Below are 22,299 nucleotides of genomic sequence, written 5' to 3' on the forward strand. Positions count from 1 at the left end.
AGTCTTAGTGGTTCTCAGCAGCCTTTGCATCTGTCTCTGTTACATATATTTTGGAAAGAGAAAATATTTCCATCCCCCCAGATTTGGGGCTGAGAGAAATGCTAGCTCATCATATTCATATAATTGTAGTTTTATTTGCAAATTTCTCATTGAATTATTCATCATTGGCTTTGGTTGATATTTTCTGAGGTAGGTCTTCTACTGTTAAGTTTCTTTGGATAACTGGAATATTAGGATTCATCTGCTTCTTAGTATACCTTAGATATCTGTTTATGATCCAGGATGTAGAGCAGCTATTGAATTTCATTGGTGTGAAGAGTTTAGGACCACGCCACGTTCTGGCTAATTTGAAGGAGCTTTAAGGACCTACGTCTGCAGAATATAATACATGATACGGTCAACTGGTATTGACTGTAAGTTGGAACCTCTCTGTAAATGTTTACTTGTATTCTTACACGGGTGCAAATTTTTCATGAGCACCATTTAGTACAGCAATATTTCTCATTCTCAATTCTTTCTCTAGAGTATATTGTTTGGATTTGCTACCAAATGTTAAGTCTTGTGAATCACATGTTTGAAAATTTCTGTCGAAATTTTAATTCATGGCGGCAGATTGGGGTGTACAAGTACTCTAAATATTTTTACTTATTTATTATTTTTTTAACACACATAAATGCCCCATCTTTGTTGATTTCACGATTGAAACTAGCTTGATCTTATGCTGAGACCACTCTCAAAACTCAACAAAACAGTAAAATATAACAGCCAAGAATATGAAGAAAAATAGATATGGTATTGATACTTACAAACTGATAACAATGGAGCACGCAACAAAATTACCTAATGCACACCCTAAAGGACAAAATCAAAATATGAAAGGAAAAACAAATCAATATAAAGAAAAACAATGCTGGACTTTGAGGGCCATAATTGCTAACTTGAAGTTAGCTCCTCAATTTCCCTATATTCTTTTCTCTCATATCTGCTCTCTCTTCTCTTTTTATCTCCACTCTCTCTCTCTCTCTCTCTCTCTCTAACTAAATTCCTTTGTGTCCCAACTCTCAATCGCACCTGTCTTACCTAAACCCATGGAAGTTTCTTGCCAACACACCAAAATCCCATACTTCACAACCTTATGTTTTCCAGTCTCATCATTACCCTCCCCAAGCAATACCACCTTGTCCTCAAGGTGGGAATAGGGAAATTGTTTACTACACCATCCGCTTCTCATTCCTTCATCGCCCTCTCTCCTTACTAAATCTTCCCACTTCTGTCATTAATCGGAAAGGGGTTGTTCGTCAGTTGAGGGATGTTGGAATCGATTGTTCAAGTGCTTCCAGCTTGTGCTTCGCAAGGGCGTTGGCATGGAATTAGAATGCACCTCCTCCTAAGATCGGTTGCTGGCGTTAGGTTGGCTGGATATTTTGGACTTTCGGGAGAAGGAAGATTTAGAGTCTGCGATTTGTTTTGTTATAAGGGAATTGGACCCTTGACCAAATTCCTCTGACCCGTTCCTTGCCCAAGCCCCAAGTCTGCTAGCCCATGTCCTCTCCAGCCCAATTTCAGTTTGTCCATGCCATGCCCATTATAATTGTTTCCCTGTTTGTCTAGCCCAAATTTTAAGTCCTCCAAGGCCAATTTTTCTTCTCTATTTGTTGGGCCAAATCTAATAAGTGAACTAAATTATCAGTTGGCTAACCTGATTTGGCCGAATTTTTGATTTCAACCCATTAAAAGGGCAACCATTAAAACTTCTCTTTCCTTCAACCAAAGGAGCAGAGATCACTTCAAACCTCTGACGATATTCCTCCACTGTGCCTAGCAATCGGATTCCCTCAGTGCTTCGTATGATCTTCCTCATTATAGAGTTTAATGTGATTAATGATGTACAAACTACAAAGCATGAAGAACAAACCTTACCTAGCAAATAACAACCAATCTCCCGTCATAACGACGTTAACAACAAACTTTCCACGTCCTGTCCCGTTTCGTTCTTTCTCCAGCGTGGACTCCAACCAACAAATAAAATCCCCAAATTTTCAATTTTCTTTCCTTGCCAAACCCATTTCCCCGAGAATATTTATTTTAAACCAAACAGAAAACAAAGAATCACTCCATGAACGGAACGTCAAGTCGGCGTTGAGTTTAGGACGATGAGGTCGGCCCATGATCTGCTCTTGAACTCTTGCTCTTCTTCGATTCGTCATGGACCAACAACAACAACAGCCGTCTCCTCTCTCTCCTTCTTCTTCAGCAGCGAAAGTTGTCGATTCAGAGAAGGTCAAAGTCATCGAATGGGAAGATTTCGAGCAAGAACTCGCCCGATTGTGGAGTCTGTCCTCAGCTCTCCAACAAGCTAAGGACAAAAAGCAATCTCTTCAAGACAAGCTCAACTCTATTATTCAGGTGTGGTTTTTTTTTTTTTTCTTTTTTTAAATTTTAATGCTTTTGATTTAATTCGTCAGTCATTTCTTTTTAGTTAGAAAATTTGTGTTGTGTAATGCTTCACATATCCCGGTATCGTAGCATTCCTAGTATCAATTTCAGTTGAGATGGGGTTTCAGTTCATCGGTCAGGTATTATAACAGGGAGCTTTCTATTACTGAGCGGTTGCTTTGCTGCGAGCATAGTGACATTCGTTCATGATTTTTAAATTGTTTAAATTACGTTGTCATTTGATTCATGTGTCTTATCTAATTTTATTTTGATACTGCAAATGTGATGTTAATTTACTGGTTCTGGCAAAGGTGAAAATCCCGCTATTGAGGTATCCCCAATATTTAATTCATACGTTAAGTTGATCGTGTAGTTAGCTGTGTCATGTTCAGTTGAGATGGGGTATTGTGGATTAATATACTGGTGATGCTGGTGTAATTTTTTGGGGGCTGAAGTTTGACGCTCTGTTTGGTTGCTTAGATAATGGAGGAAAACCACTAGTTGTATTGTTTTTTTTCTTTTTTGGCTACTGAATAAAGGCTTAAGAGTTTGTTTGAGGTAGTGCCTTAAAGTTATTGCGGCCTGTTAGTTTTTATAGGTTGAATTCCTCAGAGAATCATTGGTTAGTTGGATATGTTTTTGTGTCATCTTCAGTATAGTGTATATGGTCATTTTGGTATTATTATCAGTTGTAAAGAAGAATGTCTGAATGTTTGAGAAATTGTCTGTGATGTGAGTTTAGCGTATATTCGTGGAATTTAATTTGGAAGTGTTTTGGCTGTGTTTATTGGCCAAATGAAATATTATTACTTGTTTGTTTGTTAAATTATCACTTGCATTGTACATACAAAATGATGAGGACATAACTGTGAGGAGTTCTTCGCAATTGGTAACCATAAGTCCTGGTGTCCTTTTTAGTTTGACATTCTATGCCTACTATGTCTTATATCTTATTTGTTGGATTTCTTGACCCTTAATTGATTAGCCCGCGGATTAGCGGGTGGCAATGTGCTGGGCAGATTAAGGCTGAGTCATTGGACCGAGCAAATGAGCTTGAGGAGATGCAGGAGAAACTGGAGGCTAGAAGAGTTGTGATAGAAAAAATGTCAATGCGTTCTAAGGTTGCTGAGGAGGACGCTAAAAAGCAGGAGGAAAGACTTGGTATGGAAGTTAGATCTCTATTAGTGGCTGGGACAGCTCTTTCTGTCGCTAGGAGGCGATTGCAGGTAATCTTAATTGATGATTTGTTTAGATACCAAATTAATACGGGAATCTCATGATATTATGTCAAATCTTATATGTGCGTGTAGTCACAAAAAGTCTTAAGAACATTATAATCGATTATATTGATTTAAAAAAGATGTGAATCCAACACTTACAGTGGATCATCTGTGGTAAGTTATGTCTATCAAAGGTTATTAAATTTTTAATATTTGGAACTTTTAGGTGAAAACATTCCCTTGGTGAGGTAAGTTTGTTAAGTGAATTGGGAGATAAAATTATCGAATTTGTAAGTTTCCTGCTGTAAGACAGCCATTGCAGCTTTGATTATGATTTGAAAAACATGCAGATGCTAGCAATTAGATCATCAGAGATTCTTCTGGGAATAATGGAGATGAGACCTACATGTAACTTTTCCGATAAATGAAGTATCAAGCGTTAACTCATATTTTATAATTTTGAGTTGGACAATATGATATTTGTGTGTGGAAAATAATTTATATTGTGGTTGTCACTTTGTTATATAGTGAGCTGTTTGCTATATATTTTCTATTTTCTTTTTCATGTCTAGGCTACAATATAGTATCTTCATATGAGTATGATAAAGTCTATGGATATTGTCTTAATGTTCCAGTTTGAAAATAGTGTAACTAGACAGACATGGGCGGTATTGAAGGTTTGGCCATGCTTTTATTGCAGGAATCGAATAAGTTACTTTCTGGAGAAACGGGTTATGGTCATCTCCAAAATTTGAATAAGAAGTTACGATTGAGACAACAATTTATGATTCAACAAGTATCTTTGCTCTATCCCGTAAAGATCTTGGTTGGACCAAAACAAGAGCAAGAACTTGAATCATTTCCAAGTGGTAGTAGATCAGGTGATTTGACAGTTGATATGTATAAATTGATGCCTTAATTTTCAGCTGTCTTCGTTTTTATAGGCTTGATGCCTGAAGTAATAGAAGCAAGAAAACCAATATCTGAAAAGTTACTGCACTTATTTTTTTCTATTTTTGATACACCTGTTATGTTTGCATGCCATGTAAATTAGTTTTCAGCATACATAGATTTTAATTACGTTTCCTACCCAGTTCAAAATTGATATTTCTTTATGAAATTAAGATTTCTTCTGATTTTCTAAATGCTTTAGAATTTTTTTTAAGATTCCGATAACATGTTTTTATATATATATATATATATGTTGTATTGATTTGAGATATCTCAAAATACTCTATCTAGGCATGCATTTTGCTACTGATAAACAGCTTTTTTTCATCTCTGCTGCCTCACCATTTTGAATTGGGACTAAGAGTTAGTGCTTTCTTACTCATTTTTTATATTTGGTTCTATCAGGGAATGCTGCCGGATCTAAACCTGTTAATCCAGGATCCCTAACAATCTTAGGCCTGCATTTGACTATGCTTCCTTTTACAAAGATGAGTCTTTTTAGTGATAAGAAGGAGGTTCAGAGGTCTGCAACTGCCTTGGGATATATTGCACATGTCTGTTCTTTCTCTTTGCTCAACAGAAAGTTATTGTCTGGTATTTTGTTGTCTTTGTCAGGTGTACCCATATACAGTTCTAATGGTGATGCATATCTGGATATGTTTGCTCTTTTAGTTATTTTAAACAAAGATTATATTAAATGTTTCATCCATTTATGTTAAAATATATTATATTATATTATTTTGTTTTTCATGTTGTTGAGAGTGAGTCCAGTCAGCTCTTTCTATTGTTTGTTCTGCTGGCTGTTGAACCATTTAATTAAACTCAACTTTCTTGGTTTTCTTGCAGGTTGTTTCACTTACAGCTTCTTATTTACAAGTTCCACTGCGTTATCCTTTGCGCTTGGGTGGTTCCCGCTCATACATAAATGATTATGCACCTTCGATAGAGCCTTCATCATCTGATTTGTCATTGAGCACACTGTCCACAAATACAAAGCCTGTAGAATTTCCTCTCTTTTTAGATGGTCAAGACACTACAAGAGCAGCTTATGCTGTATTCTTGTTAAATAAGGTATTTTTTCTTTGTATATTATCTTCGGTTCAATTTTGCGCATGAAGTTGTGCTTGAAAATTGTTGTTTTCTGTGCTCAGTTTAGTACTTTCAAGATAGCTATAGTAAAGCTTTCAGGTTTCCCCAAGAAAAAAGAAAAAAAAAAAAAAGGGAAAATTAGGAAAAACGGTGAAAAAATCTGCAGAAGCTAGTGATAGAGAAAATGTAGTATATATGGTTACAAAATTATTGCATTGTGTATATGTACGTTTTTGGTTTTCTAGTTCTAAGATATGAGCTGTTATATAACTGAAAACAGCTAAACTTTTTTGGAATTTGGATTTTAATTCATGTACACTTTTACTGCTGTCATCAGACATGCAGCTCTTTTAGTGGTTATTTAAAGATGAATTTTGATACTAGCTTGATGATGTACTTGTTTGCGATTTGGTTATGTGATGAATTTTTTCAGTGAGAAATTTTTAGTAAGTATAGAAACAATGGTAATATGAGGTAAAATATGTATAAATCTATGTCCTGTCTGAGTTCTTTTGCAATTCTTGTGATTTTGCTTTGCTGGGCCTTGTGGAGTCTGATGATTATTTTAAAAGAGTTTATTGAGGAAGAAGCAGCAGTGTACCTAACAAAAACTCTTTTCATGGAATTTTCTATTGCCCATGTTGACTCTTCAACTTTCCTAGTGAGAACAGGAAAAGGGTGACATAAACGGTAACCTGACTTGTGGATAGGCTAGGGTATTTATAATTTCTCACATGCTTGCTGATTTTGCTTCTTAATCTCGATTCTAACTGCCAAAGCTGGATAACTTACCTGAATAATAAGTTTTACAAATTAGTCTTAGTGGTTCATCAGCAGCCTTTGCATCTGTCTCTGTTACATATATTTTGGAAAGAGAAAAATATTTCCATCCCCCCAAGATTTGGGGCTGAGAGAAGATGCTAGCTCATCATATTGATATAATTGTAGTTTTATTTGCAAATTTCTCATTGAATTATTCATCATTGGCTTTGGTTGATATTTTCTGAGGTATGGTCTTCTACTTGTTAAAGTTTCTTTGGATAACTGGAATATTAGGATTCATCTGCTTCTTAGTATAACCTTACGATATCTGTTTATGATTCCAGGATGTAGAGCAGCTATTGAATTTCATTGGTGTGAAGAGTTTAGGACCACGCCACGTTCTGGCTAATTTGAAGGAGCTTTTAAGGACCATACAGTCTGCAGAATATATAGATACATGATACGGTCAACTGGTATTGACTGTAAGTTAGGAACCTCTCTGTAAATGTTTACTTGTATTCTTACACGGGTGCAAATTTTTCATGAGCACCATTTAGTACAGCAAATATTTCTCATTCTCAATTCTTTCTCTAGAGTATATTGTTTGGATTTACTACCAAAGGTTAAGTCTTGTGAATCACATGTTTGAAAATTTCTGTCGAAATTTTAATTCATGGCCGGCAGATTGGGGTGTACAAGTACTCTGAAATATTTTTACTTATTTATTATTTTGTTTAACACACATAAATGCCCCATCTTTGTTGAATTCACTGAATTTGAAACTAGCTTGATCTTATGCTGAGACCCACTCTCAAAACTCAACAAAACAGTAAAATAATAACAGTCAAGAAATAGGAAGAAAATAGATATGTATATTGATACTTAACCAACTGATAACAATGGCAGCACACAGCAAAATGTACCCTATGCATCAACCTTAAAGGACAAAATCAAAATATGAAAGGAAAAACAATGTTAGACTTTGAGGGCTAGCTCCTCTGTAATTGCTAACTTCGAGGGTTAGCTCTTCTCAAATTTCCCTATATTCTTTTTTCCCTCTCTTTCTCTTTTTATCTTCTCTCTCTCTCTCTCCCCCTAACTAAATTCCTTTGCTGTCCCAACTCTCAATCGCTACCTGTCCTAACCTAAACCCATGGAAGTTTCTTGCCAACATCACCAAAATCCCATACTTCACAACCTTATGTTTCCTACAATAGACTAGCACACTAAGGGTCTCATCATTACCCTCCCCAAGCAATACCACCTTGTCCTCAAGGTGGGAATAGGGAAATTGTTTACTCGACATCATCCTGCTCCTCCATTCCTTCATCGCCCCCTTCTTCCTTACTAAATTCTTTCTCCACTTCTGTCATTCATTGGAAAGGGGTTGTTCGTACTTGAGGGATGTTGGAATCTATTGTTCAAAGTGCTTCCAAGCTTGTGCTCCGGCAACCGGCGGTTGGCATGGAATTAGAATGCACCTCCTCCTAAGATCGGCGTGTCGGCGTTAGGTTGGCTGGATATTTTGGACTTTCGGGGAGAAGGGAAGATTTAGAGTCGTGCGATTTGTTTTTGTTATAAGGGAATTGGACCCTTGACCCGAATTCCTCTGACCCGATTCCTTGCCCAAGCCCCAAGTCTGCTAGCCCATGTCCTCTCCCAAGTCCAATTTCAGTTTGTCCATGCCCATGCCCAATTATAATTGTTTTCCCATGTTTGTCTAGCCCAAATTTTAAGTCCTCCAAGGCCCAATTTTTCTTNCATACTTCACAACCTTATGTTTCCTAGTCTCATCATTACCCTCCCCAAGCAATACCGCCTTGTCCTCAAGGTGGGAATAGGGAAATTGTTTACTAGACACCATCCCGCTTCTCCATTCCTTCATCGCCCTCTTCTTCCTTACTAAATTCTTCCTCCACTTCTGTCATTAATCGGAAAGGGGTTGTTCGCAGTTGAGGGATGTTGGAATCGATTGTTCAAAGTGCTTCCAAGCTTGTGCTTCGACAATCGGCGGTTGGCATGGAATTAGAATGCACCTCCTCCTAAGATCGGTGTGCTGGCGTTAGGTTGGCTGGATATTTTGGACTTTCGGGGAGAAGGGAAGATTTAGAGTCGTGCGATTTGTTTTTGTTATAAGGGAATTGGACCCTTGACCTGAATTCCTCTGACCCGGTTCCTTGCCCAAGCCCCAAGTCTGCTAGCCCATGTCCTCTCCCAGGCCCAATTTCAGTTTGTCCATGCCCATGCCCAGTTATAAATGTTTTCCCATGTTTGTCTAGCCCAAATTTTAAGTCCTCCAAGGCCTAATTTTTCTTCTCTATTTGTTGGGCCAAATCTAATAAGTGAACTAAATTATCAAGTTAGGCTAACCTGATTTCGGCCTGAATTTTTGACTTCAACCCATTAAGAAGGGCAACCATTAAAACTTACTCTTTCACTTCAACCAAAGGAGCAGAGATCACTTCAAACCTCTGACGATATTCCTCCACTGTGCCTAGCAATCGGATTCCCATCAGTGCTTCGTATGGACTTCCCTCATGTGACCCACTGAAATGGTGAAGCAACGACAATTTAAAGGTTGCCCAAGAAGTTATCGGAGCTCGAATTTTCATCCATTGATACCAATTTATGGCGTCGTCGTCCGTACACATGGTCGCTACTGCGAGACGATCTGGTTCAGTGATTCCATTGACTAAAAAATATTGTTCGGCTTGGAATATCTACCTGTGAGGATCCTCGTCGGAAAAAATGGGAAGCTCTAGTTTCCGGCCACCCAAATCGTTCCAACCTAGCCCACCAGTGTTCGAGTTTTCTCCTTCAGCTCGGTGCCCCATATTTCGTCCCTGTTCGTTTTCTCTCGACCTCTATCTTTTCAACGAAATTTCTCTGCCTCTTCTTCTCTCGTCTTCTTCATCGTTTCTTCTCATCCATTCTCGCATCTCCATTAAACCATCCAGAATAGCACCCATATCTCTCCCAAGTTTTGACATTTCCCTCTCAACATTTTCTATTCTAACTTCCATTCTTGTACCAACCATCCCATGACCGAACTGCTCTGATACCATTTGATGAGAACCCACACCCAAAGCTCAACAAAACAGTAAAATAACAACAGCCAATAGCCAAGAAATAGGAAGAAAATAGATATGTGTATTGATACTCAACAAACTGATAACAATGGCAGCATACAACAAAATATACCCAGCACATCAACCCAAAAGGACAAAATCAAAATATGAAAGGAAAAACAATGTTGGACTTTGAGGGCCAGCTCCTCCCTAATTGCTAACTTCGAGGGTTAGCTCCTCCCAAATTTCTCTATATTCTTCTCTCCCCTAATCTGCTCTCTCCCTCTCTTTTTGTTCTCCAGCTCTCCCTCTCTCTCTCTCCCTAACTGAATTCCTTTGCTGTCCCAACCCTCAATCGTCACTTGTCCTAGCCTAAACCCATGGAAGTTTCTTGCCAACATCACCAAAATCCCCTACTTCACGACCTTATGTTTCCTACAATAGACCAGCACACTAAGGGTCTCATCATCTTATAACCCTAATAGGCAAGATTAGGGCATTGCCTAAATGTGCAAGATAAACTGTGATCCATCATTTTGCAGTCCTGAGGGGTGTTGAGTTTCCGAACTTCATTATCGCGTATATATGAATGTGACATTGATCTCTCATTATCTTACGGGTTTTGAGTTAAATTGGGACACTATTTATTAAACATCGATATACAGCAATCTAATAAACTTGATACTAAGGTTGAATGCAGTTTATTTTTTTATCATTAATTTAAAAGATTAAATGACTATTAATATGTTCATTAATTCTTACAAGTATTTTCTTTTTAATTAATGTCATTAGTTGTTATACTAATAGCATTTACGAGAAGGAAACGTTGAATTTTTCCATTTGATTTTATTTTATCCTTCGACATCGATTTACAAAAATAAACATGGAATGTAAATTAAATAACTTTCATTTAAAATCAAATATTTATTATAGAAAATCTATTCAGGTAATAGGGCATATCCTCCTATCTAGAACAATCTGATCACCAAATGCCTTAGCAAGAATAAGGGCAGATGCATGTTACTGAGGGGAAAATAATAATGAAAAAATAGGCAACTATTGTTTTGTAATACAGCATATAATATATTTTGGAGTAATATTACACATTCAACATTTCCTATACAATATGATGTGACAAAAGATGATTAGATGAAAGTTTATTTTTAATCTAAAATCAATCAATTATCTTTTATCACATCTTGTTGTATGAGAAATATTGTATAAAAATGTTATATGTGTAGTATTATATAATGAGTTTCTACTTTCTAAAATTATCCTCATACTTTGTCAACTAACTAATAAAAGAAATCAAGAATTTAGATTTTGAGTAATACTACATCAACAATTATTTCTTACAAACTTTCTCTCACAACCCTAACGTGATAACTTGCAATTTGTCAGTTTGTAATTAATTAGTGGAACCTATGTAAAACTTGTTATGAACTGACTAATTACGAGTTACCACATCAGGGTTGTGAGAGAAGGTTATTGGTGTAATATTACTCGTAACACATAGATGGGCATGTGATTTGTTGAAAATATATAACCACAAAATATATTATTTCCAATAAAGTACACGTTAGTAATACAATTTACTTATGAAAAATTAAAATATTATACTATATACTTATTAACAATTGACGAATTAATGATGTCATGTGAAAAAAATTACATACAAACGATATCGTCAACGTGTTGTTAATACTAGATAACAAAAATTTTCAATACTATTTTTTTTTTCTTTTAAGGTCATTTCTAATATTTGTCAAAAAATTGAAGCCCATCCTTGTTTCCGCCCTCGCATAAATTCTCCAAAATAGAATTTTTATATGCAATTGATTTTGTTGAAACTTTTATCCCTAGTTAGGTAGTTTTTCCTAAACCCTAATGACTTCGATTTTCTAAACCTAGCAAAAATAATATTATTTACCATTTTTCTTGTGTCACAACCCACAAACTCTTAAAGAGAGATTAGAACACGAAGAACATAGATAGAGAGAAAAACTTTATTATATTGCTCTCATTTGAATGCAGTACTTAAAATGAAAGAAAATAACCTAAGACTAGCTAACTTTATACATAAGTTTATAAGTAGATCTGACGGTTCAAATACGTACATATTTATTGAGATGGATGGCTAAGCTTAAGTTTACAAGCAATAGAATCTTATTCTTATTTTACTACCTTTTTTGTGAAATAATATTCTGGAACCTTCTAGAGATAGTCTCTAGCATATTCTTTGATACTTTTAGGTTAAGTTTGGGTCAAGCTTTTTGAATTGGATATTGGGATTCGTATAGACTTGGGCTTAGGTAACACTAGCCAAAGTCAAAGCTTTTTAAATTATGATTTACAAATTACTTCTCGAATAGAAACCCAGTCAAAATGCTCACAAGGTTTAAACTTTACTAAAATAAAAGTGTATAACCCCAAGGGATTGTTTTGACGGTTAAGAATGTTTGTTCATTTCCTTGAGTTCCTAAGTTAATACCTTGGGGTTACTTATCACAATAATATTGTGACTTACCTGGTCCTTTAGGCTTGTAGGGTATTCAATGGACCCCGATGATTAGTTGAAGTACGTGCAAGCTGGTTCAGACACCCCAGTTATCGAAAAAAAAAAAAAAAAAAAAGTATACATACATAGTATAATGAGTTTGTGAAATTATCCTTATACTTTGTCAACTAACTTATAAAAGAATTCAAGAATGTGAAAGTTACTTAAGAAAGTTACTTATGAAGAGTTTATATAGATTTTTGATTTTATTAATAGAAAAATTATTACTTGCAATAAATTGCATAGTTTTTGTGACTCTTACCGCCTGTATCCGACCAATTAAAATTGCCAACATGAATCACTAGATTGCATGAATTCTACATTACGGAAAAATAAACTATACTAGAAAGTTTAACATGTAGTCAATAAATTTTTTTTTTACTAACTCTTTAATTGGATTAGGCTTTTTTTGAGTTGATTTAGGATTATTTATTTTGTATTTAAGTTGCATTATTTGGAATACTTTCTAACTCTTTATTTGCTTTCCTCTTTCAATAAATTGAATAAAGCTCATTTGGACAAACAATACAAGACTAAGAGAAATAAGTTCCATATGAAAATGTTTAATTTAAACGACATACGTCAATAAATAATTAATGTTAGAATTCTTTAAATGTAGATGAGAGTTATTACTTCTTGTTTTAATACGTTTAAGAGGATTGATTACAATTGTTTTGAAGTAAAAATCAAGATTTCCAAATTAAAAAATGTGGGATTTTTTGATTTTCTAGGACATACGTGAGTTTATAGAGACTATGTGATTTAAATTAGTAGAGGGTTTCGGAGATTTAGTACTGACAGGCAGTGTTTTAAAACACGGCCTCACCTGGTCAGTTGAATTGAGACCTAAGACCTTCATTGGGTCGGGTTAACAATTTTCCTCTTCACTCCAAACCCTATAATTTGGGATGATGATCGATGAACAATTGAAGACTAGAGTGCTGAGGCTTTTGAAGAGGAAGTGTCAGTGAGTGCAATGGTGGCTACGAAACTGATTTTCAGTGAGTTAATCGACTAAAAATCGAAAAAACCGACGGTGGCAATAGCTGGCTTTTGCCATCGATTAGCAAAGTGAACGGGGGTGGGGTGAGATATATTTTGGTCAGGAGGCTGAGGGGAGTATCTTTATGGTGATAGGGGAGAGTTGTCGACACTAGCAATGGTGAGATTTGGCCGAAATCGGTTGATGCTAGCGTTGGTGAGATCTTGCCAAAATCGGCTAATTTTGGCCAGATCTATGATAGATTTTCTAGGAAATGGGCTCAAGGGATAATTGAGATTTCATTTGGTGTGTCCCCATCGCCAACCAGTCGACCATCAATTTATATTTGAGGTGTGTTTGTTAAATTTCAAACATGTCGAGACTTGACTTAATTTTCAAGGGTGTATTTGCTAAATTTTAAACTTTTAAACTTTTTGATACCTAGCTTGACTGGCTTATCAAACCGGTTAAATCGATCAACCTGGGACCCAAAAACTTTGCCGAGTTTCACCTCAGATTGGTTATTAAAACATTGCTAACAGCAACATTAAAAATGGTTAGTAGTGGAGGATTCCATAAGTTGAAAATTCAACCGAAATGAGCAATAATAACAATAATAAAATTGGTTCATCAACAAACATATTGTATGTTCGTCCAAGTTGAGTTGAACCCTTGAAAAATCTAGAAAGAGATACTCAGAAACATTTAGTTATTTAAGTTAGTGAGAGAAAGTGTAGGTGAAAAATAAGTTACTTTATTCAAAGCCAATAATCTATACCATATTTATGAAGGTGGTCACTAAGGTGAAAATTCTTGAAGTAGTACCACGTGTTACAGATTTATTGAACTTTGACAACCGTAAGACTTCATAGTTCACTCTCTCATACAAACACGAGGGTAACAAGAATAAAAGTGGGATAGAGCTTTAGATACATTTATAAATACATTATTTATTAGCATATACTTAAGCCAAAGTTTATCTATACAATCTATCAAGATGAAATTACAATATGATTAAATGAGAACAATTGTAACATTATACAATGATATAGTTGTCTAAGTTGAGATTATTATTAAAGTGAGGAAAGTCTTGCACACCTCTTCCACCTTCCAAGCTTCTCTCTTCCCTGTAGATAACCGAACCCATTAAACGGGTTTCTTCTTTTCAAGAAAACAAGAATATAAAAGGAAATTATACAAGTTATAAAAATAGTAGTATTACACACATCAACTACTCTATACAAATTGTTGAATACAAAATGATGCGACATTTTGTTTTTATTATCCATCCCCATCTATTAACTTTTTACATTCCTTCTTCCATTCATTTTGTAACAAGCCAATTTATGCACAAGAATTTGTATGTCTCGTTTAATATTTTATTCATATCTTAAACACTAAGAAATCACCAAAGAGAAAATGGATGTGAGCATCTCTGTCAAGGTCAAAGTATAGCGGGTCTCAACATGGTTGTAAGGTCTTAATTTCATACAGCATATACTAATACAAAGGCATTGTAGGTGATGTAAGAAAACTTAGCGGCTTTGTTTTGATTTTCTTTTCCTAAAGAGATTACAATAAATCCCTAAGATCTCTAGGTTGTCCTACATCAATTATCCTCACTTAATACTCGAGAAGAAGCTCAAACAATATCAGAACGTGTTCTGATCTTCCTCTGATTTGCTTCTATTTTAGCTTCAGCACCANAACTTTTTACATTCCTTCTTCCATTCATTTTGTAACAAGCCAATTTATGCACAAGAATTTGTATGTCTCGTTTAATATTTTATTCATATCTTAAACACTAAGAAATCACCAAAGAGAAAATGGATGTGAGCATCTCTGTCAAGGTCAAAGTATAGCGGGTCTCAACATGGTTGTAAGGTCTTAATTTCATACAGCATATACTAATACAAAGGCATTGTAGGTGATGTAAGAAAACTTAGCGGCTTTGTTTTGATTTTCTTTTCCTAAAGAGATTACAATAAATCCCTAAGATCTCTAGGTTGTCCTACATCAATTATCCTCACTTAATACTCGAGAAGAAGCTCAAACAATATCAGAACGTGTTCTGATCTTCCTCTGATTTGCTTCTATTTTAGCTTCAGCACCAAAACCTTAAATTTTCCATATATTCTTTCTGGCTTTTCTATTATTCTATATGTCTTCTCAAATTCCCTATATCTCTGCTTGTCTATCAGTAGGGGCCTAAAATTCTAAAAGTCCGGAACTCACGTTATATTAAAGGTGCAACTCTCACTAATTTTCTTCACTGTGTTTTCTCTCTAGAAAATCTACTGTATTTTCTCAACGTCCAAGCAGTCCAGAATTACGAATCATCCACTAGACCTAACAATAGTCATTATTGTTACTCACACATGATATAGATGCACGCAGAGGAACACAGACATGCAAAAATTATTCAACAGTCCATTCCTTGAAGCTGACTCTGTGAGCATAACTATTATAGAGTTTATCCCCTAAATCATGTAAGGGATATTCATTTTTGCAAACTCAAATCACAAAATATAAATTTTGTTTTCACATACTCTCCGAGGTCCTATAGCAAGTTCATTGTCCACAATGGATGTAGCTTGAAAACCAATTGGATATAGTACCTCCTCGTAACTGCAAGAAATTGAATTTAACAAAGAATGTATTTTTACAAGGATATATAAAAATCTTTGCAAATTAGTAAAATTTCATCATTTACTGCAAAACAAGATTTAGAATTAGAAACAACTCTAACAGGATTTAGCCAAAATAAAATCAAGGTAGAGAATTACTCAGATACTGATACTTTGTAAGGAGGTCCACCAACATGATCACTGATCTGCAACCAAATAATTCTAATTTCAGTAGAAGCAATGGAAAGTAATTAGACTAATATCTCTTCTAAAAACTAAAAAGTCTCACTTTAACGTAACTCGAGCTTCCATTTGATTAGAAAAAGTTCTATGTTAAAAAGAAAATGCTTTATTATATTCAAAAAATCAAGGAACTGGTTGAATATCATGTGAGGGTCTAATATTCACTTACAAAGGAAAATTTCAAAAACACAAAAGAAAAGGCAAAATAGACAAAGATGCAAAGATCTTACTGGAAACATTAGTGTTATAAGCTCTCCATCTGGTTTTAAGAAATCGCTAATCTTCTGTGCCCACGCTGATCTCATTTCTGGTTCAATGGCACAAAAGAATCTGCAGTATGAAGAAGAATGTGATCATCAAGACATCATTCTGATGGGGAAACAAACCCATTCTCACACGTACTTACGTATAATCAAAAATGAGATCAAACAACTCAGTTGGGCACCAAGTGAAGAAGTCTGCCTTTAAGACTGTAATGTAATTTGCACTTGGTAGCGAGGAAAACAACTGCCTTAACATTTAGACAAAATTAGACTCAGAATTTTCCAAAAATGAACTAGAACTAAAACAAGGAATCTTAGTTCAAGTGACCATCCTAAACACAAAAAGTTCAAACTTAGATCTTGTCAGTGTGTATGTTAAATGTATCCAAATATTAGTAATACTATTTACTGATCTTCATTGGTTTGTCATCTAGTTTAAAGTGCCAACCAACTCTCTTTAACATTTTAAAGCACTAGTTAAAAATAGCCAACTAAGTCAATCTTTTACAATTGGCCTTGCAAGAACAAGTCAATTAGTAAATTGGTTTTTAGGTCAATTAGAAACTTAATAAACCAATCAACCCACTGTATTGGCAACAATATAGTTTTGTGTGTAAAGTTTAGGGGTGGAAGCAGAGTGATAACAGAATTGATGAAAAGAGTACCGTTGGTTAAAGGATACCTGAAACAGCAATGCTATAACTAAATAAATTTATATGCATTGCTAATTTTATCTATTAACTAAACCAAGAACTAAAAACGATAGATTTTGATACTGGAACTAGAATATGTTGTAACCCAGATGGTTCTGCAAGGCATTCCATCAAGTTGATAAATTTACCCAAAAAAAGTGAAAATCATGAGCAAATGACATAATCATGCTAAAATGTGCATGTGAGGAAAGTGAAAGGAAATTGTAAAATACATATTCGAAATGACCTCTAATTCGAAAGGATATTGAACCTAACCAAAATTGAGCAAGCCTGCAGAATGTTGTTACCTCTTTGGCCTTGTTAATGGCAATATCAGATATTTCCAACCCCACAACATGTCGCTCAGGAGAAGCCATTGCCACCAGATCATAACCCTGCAATATTTGAATAGTCTGTTGTAGGCTTAAAGGACACCAAAAAGCTAGCGCAGCTAAACTAAAGTAGTACTATTGCAAACAAAGAGGATGTAGCCTGGGTTATGGGATGCCACTGCCTCGAATGACAAAAGTTTTCAGTACATATTGCATTTCTGTTACTCCCAAATATATCTTACATCATAAACTGAAACGATGTGCATAAACCAACTGATTATTTCAATGAATAGAGTAGTTGAATATAAATAATTCAGTTCGTTCCAGATATCAATTTGGAACTCAATTTAGTGTAAACAAAACAGTAAGGGTTGTTTCACTACAGTCAGTTATTTTTTCATTCTATCCTCTTGCTAGGCAACATATTTTTCATCATCTGTCTCATGTCCTTTTCAACATGGGACAAAAAGCACAAGGGAAATTTGAGAGAAGACTGAACAACATATAACACACACGAAATTTTAATATAACTATATCACTTAACAACTATGCACAAATATACCACTTACAGTGCCACAACCAGGGACTAGAGCCCTGCCCTTCGGCAGGGCTCCCAATTGACGTAGGTGCACAACAACAGGTGTAGGTTTTCCTAAATCCCATGGAGTCGCTCCCTCCTCCCAACATTTTTCCCAACCACCTGGTAAGTTGAAGACATGATGCATCAACATTCCACAACAAAAAGCCATCAAGAGAAATCCCAAAACCTATCCCATTTCCATCAGTTCAATGCATTGGTTTTATGTAAACTAAAATGGTTCTACCACACTTGATTAAACACACACGACATCAGTGTATGCATGTGAATGCAGGATATCAAAAGTTCACCATGCCCACACAAGTCAAATAGAACTGGGTTGAATCACCTTTTCCTAAATTGCTTTTTGAAGCCATATTACCAATGCAGATTGTCTCCTTCCAGTTATACTAAGATTACATAAACTAAATTTTCAAAATTGACAAAGCCACAAAAACGAAAGAGAAATTTAGAAAAATAGTAATAAAAATTAATGGAACTCTAATTCTGCACCCAAAAATAACCTTAAAACTAAAAAATTCCTGCTCAGTCCGTTCATCAGAACTGCTGTAAATTAAAGGGAAAGCTGGAACAAGTAGAGGCAATTTCTAAATTATGAAACTTTATGAGAAAATTAAAGTGGGTTCATTAACTATCAAACCCATCAATAGCATAACATCGAAAATGAAAATAAAAGAGAAAAATTGAAGATGAGAATGAAAGTGGGTTGTACTTGTATCTGAAGAAGAGTGGTGATGTATGAGTTGTTGGATTTTATTCACACGGGGGTTAGTTTGTATGTTATTCTTCTCATCTTCTTTGTTGTTTCCCATCTTGGGTTTGGTCCCGCGTATTCCAAAGCTCCTAGTTCTAACGCCGGTGGTGGCGAGTAGTGGCGGAAGCTTTGAGGCTGAGCAGAAATGTGAAGAGTTGGACAGTAAGCCACGACAGAGAGGGCGCATAACATTCATCTTTAGTATCTATCTTTTATCCCACATCACTACAACGGTTAATTTAATCTATATTACATATAAATTATTCTTTCTTTGAATGAGAAATTTCCTATAACAAATTCAAATTCCAAAAATGTATATTTTTGTTTAATATGATGAGAAAAAACAGCTTTTAATAAAAAAATATGAAAACTATTCATGCTAATTTTAGCATCTTAAGCAGTAAAAACAGATATTTTCTTTTTAAAAAATATAAGTTAAGTTCCTTGTTTTAAAATCCGATCCATTGTGAAATACGGTAAGGTGATCGGGTCACGAGTCAACTGGTCCAATCAGTTGGACCGGTGATGTCAACAATAGATTTGTTTTTAAAAAAAATTTTAGTCATTTAAATCTTAATATATTACAAAAATACACCTAACAAATTTCAAATTAATCACTAAAATATTTATTTATTTAAAAGATGTCAAAAAAATAACCAATTAATCCTTAAAGTTTTGACATATTTCAAAAACACACCAAAAAATTCAATGAGTGCCTATAAATTTGAAATATAACAAAAACCCCTTTAAAACCTGAACTGGACCGAAGAGGCTGCCAGGTCCTGGTTAGATTGATGAAGCTAACTTAGGTTATATGATTTAATGAGGTCTAAACTAATGAAGCTTTATATGCATTTATAAATTTGGGTTGTTAATAGATATTGAATATGTTAAAAAAAAATTAAAATTAAAATTAAAATAATAATTTAATAAATGTTTTTTAAGAAATTAAAAAAGAGGTTGAATGTCACCGGTTTACAACCATGAACAATGCATCAACCAATGCCAGTTAATTTATAAATGTTGTCAGTATTTCGGTTGCCAAATAACATTTACTCTAATAGAATAAAAAATAAAATTGTCAATGACCTTCAAAATTTGCCTCCCTTATCTTGTACCCAAAAATCTTTATAAATTTCATTTTTTATTTTAGTTTTATAAATAAGAAATTTGTCCCAAATCTTTCTTTTATTTCTGCCATCTGGAAATACTAGTAGATATGATAATTAATACCTAATATTAAAAGAAAAAAACCAATAATAAACTTGTGAAAAAAAATTGTAAATCTAACATTATTGTAAATTAAATCAATGACCATATAAACCCATAAATGGAGTCATAATATGCATTCATTTTCACAAGACAAACTAAAACCAAGCTAGCCATGCCTAAACTTCCTCAAGAAATAATTGAAGATATACTTTCCAGGCTACCAGTGAAGAATTTGGTGCAGCTCAAGTGTGGATGCAAGGCCTGGTTTGCATTAATCTCTGACCCTCAATTTGCCAAACTGCAGCTCAAAAAAGCAAAAGAAACGACTAACCTGCAAAAAATATTTTTCGCGAATTGCCCCCTTCAGACCATTGATGTTGATGTTGAGGTGTTTGGTGATGTTGATAGTGATTGGGTATCGAAGCAGGTTGGTTATCCTGAAAATTGGGCATATACTGGAGGATCTTGTAATGGTTTGGTATTTTTAGTTAGTTTTTCTAACGATTTACTTGTGTTACTAGTCAGGATTCAGTCTTTTACGGACTTGGTTACGATGTCCTCATCGACGATTACAAAGTAGTGAGAGGTGTTATCTCTGCAGCTAGTAGTGGTTCCAGTTCCAGAGAAGCTAAAGTTGAGGTTCTTGAACTGAAAACCAATACCTGGAGAAGGATTCAGTATCCACACTTGAGTTTCAACATTGATGGACCAGGAGTTTTTTCGAACGACCATTTGCATTGGCTAGGGATACGAGATGGAGAAAGTGATTGGATATATGTGCCTGTGATAATTTCATTTGATCTCATAGAAGAACGGTTCAAAATGTTTGCGCCTGTGCAGGAATATAATATAGACAGTCTGGGTTTGGGAAATTTGGGAGACAACCTAGTCATACTTTGTGAACGTGAAGGAACTTTTTATGAGGTCTGGGAAATGAAAAAAAATGGAGCGGAGGAATCATGGACTAGATTGTTTAGTGTCTCAATTGAAATTTTTCCTTACTCTGAATTTGATGTCACTCTAGTAGGCTTCAAAAAGGATGGAAAATTATTACTGGATTTTGATGGAAGGGAATTAGTTGTGTACAACACAAAAGAAGAGACCTTAAGAAATTTCCTAATTGATGATGATTGGGATCATTTTGCAGCAGTCATATATGAAGAGAGTCTAATTTCACCAAATGTTGCTGTTCATGATGAAGCAATCAGGCTAAATCAAGCAGAGGATGTAGAAGAGAAGGGGGAAGATTCCAGTGAAGAGGTAAGGAAAACTATATATAATACTTGCATATTTATTTACTTTTCCTTTCTATAAAGGTTTCCTCATTGTTTTTCAATGTCTTATCATATAGGTTCAGCTCAAGAAAAAAGGTAAGAAGCTTGAATAATACACGTTGAAGGTACCTCGAAATGCAGCAAGTTTTGGAAGAAGATAATGTTAATCACATCTCATGTACCTGAACTTTCCATGGTTCTTAATTTTCTTTTTCGGATTGAAATGGATTACTGATTCCAGGAGAACTGCAGAACTTCAAATAGCCAGAATTTCTGAAATTAAACTGGAGACTTACATCAGCATTGGTCTTTTTCTAGTCAATGACAGTGCACTTATCCAGCCATACCTGTTTGAGGTTTCCCTAGTCCATTACCAATGAAAGGAGACTTGTTTCAGTCACCCGCTTCGTTTCTTAATAGTTCTATATATATCTCTGTATACATCTGTAGTTCCTACTGGGATGAGCATAACTGTGCTTTAAGTTGAAAATGCTGTTCTTGCAAACACCGTGCAAACAATGTCAATGGATATTCTGGAAAGGAGTACTTCGTATGATCTGACTAATACAGAAATGCTAGATAAACATAATTACATAATTTTACTGCCAATCTCAGTGATCCAATTGAGGGTAAAGCTAGCAAAATACGGTAGTATTGATTAAAAGATACTAAAATCTGGAGCAACTGAAGCTCATTAGATTGCAAACTACCAACTCTAATGCCAGTTTCATGCTTTCATCTTTGTAAACAACTCGTTAGTGGTTCAGTGCCACACTTTTTTTACTGGCACTAGCAAATTCCCATTTCTCTTCATGGTAATTCTTCTCTTCCCTCAGAACTTACGCTATCCAAGATATCTTAAATAATTTCATAAAGAAACAATCAGAGTTTAAAAATACAAATTATCAGGGGAGAGAGAGAGAAAGAACATAAGTCTATGTCTGCTAAAATTTTCCATAATTTATTGTTCTTAAAATTTGGAGCGAGTAGGTAATAACTTGGAGGAAGCTCCTCGGTGGAATCTTTACAAGTTGGTAAATGGGAATTTATATATTTCAATTTGCAATTCCCTATGATTGGATTTACTGAATAAACAATAAATTTGTATGAAGTACACTTCACAATGCCGTCTATGAATATTTTATGATTTTTATCCTGACCTAGAGTCAACTTCATTTGAGTAAACTAATTGCACTAGTTGTAACTGATATTAAATCTTATTCATCTTCTATGACTATA

At 35.0% G+C, this 22,299-nt stretch overlaps 3 protein-coding genes across 5 annotated transcripts; 2 read left to right on the plus strand and 1 right to left on the minus strand.

Moving 5' to 3' along the window:
- Nucleotides 1–2,064: 2,064 nt before the first annotated feature.
- Nucleotides 2,065–7,200, plus strand: LOC116131633 (UV radiation resistance-associated gene protein-like). 3 transcript variants are annotated; one of them, XM_031417294.1, is made up of 6 exons: nt 2,065–2,406; nt 3,456–3,662; nt 4,357–4,537; nt 5,013–5,161; nt 5,454–5,678; nt 6,803–7,200. In XM_031417294.1, the coding sequence occupies exons 1-6, from the start codon at nt 2,206–2,208 to the stop codon at nt 6,917–6,919; spliced, it is 1,080 nt and encodes a 359-aa protein (XP_031273154.1). In that variant the 5' UTR covers nt 2,065–2,205; the 3' UTR covers nt 6,920–7,200. The 3 variants fall into 3 exon arrangements, with proteins under 3 accessions (XP_031273154.1, XP_031273155.1, XP_031273156.1); XM_031417295.1 differs by having other exon boundaries at nt 2,281–2,406; nt 3,434–3,662; XM_031417296.1 differs by having other exon boundaries at nt 2,287–2,406; nt 3,422–3,662.
- A 6,695-nt stretch (nt 7,201–13,895) lies between these two features.
- Nucleotides 13,896–18,787, minus strand: LOC116131597 (probable thiol methyltransferase 2). The gene is made up of 8 exons (XM_031417248.1): nt 18,533–18,787; nt 17,792–17,922; nt 17,199–17,285; nt 16,342–16,442; nt 16,166–16,265; nt 15,852–15,898; nt 15,615–15,693; nt 13,896–14,192 (listed from the first exon to the last, which is right to left on the minus strand). Exons 1-8 carry the CDS (start codon nt 18,768–18,770, stop codon nt 14,139–14,141), a joined length of 837 nt encoding a protein of 278 aa, XP_031273108.1. The 5' UTR covers nt 18,771–18,787; the 3' UTR covers nt 13,896–14,138.
- A 1,171-nt stretch (nt 18,788–19,958) lies between these two features.
- Nucleotides 19,959–21,542, plus strand: LOC116131613 (F-box protein CPR1-like). The gene is made up of 4 exons (XM_031417274.1): nt 19,959–20,264; nt 20,312–21,046; nt 21,138–21,156; nt 21,511–21,542. Exons 1-4 carry the CDS (start codon nt 19,959–19,961, stop codon nt 21,540–21,542), a joined length of 1,092 nt encoding a protein of 363 aa, XP_031273134.1.
- Nucleotides 21,543–22,299: the final 757 nt, after the last annotated feature.

Source organism: Pistacia vera, unplaced genomic scaffold (assembly GCF_008641045.1).
Source record: "Pistacia vera cultivar Batoury unplaced genomic scaffold, PisVer_v2 Contig235, whole genome shotgun sequence".
Lineage (NCBI taxonomy): Eukaryota > Viridiplantae > Streptophyta > Magnoliopsida > Sapindales > Anacardiaceae > Pistacia > Pistacia vera.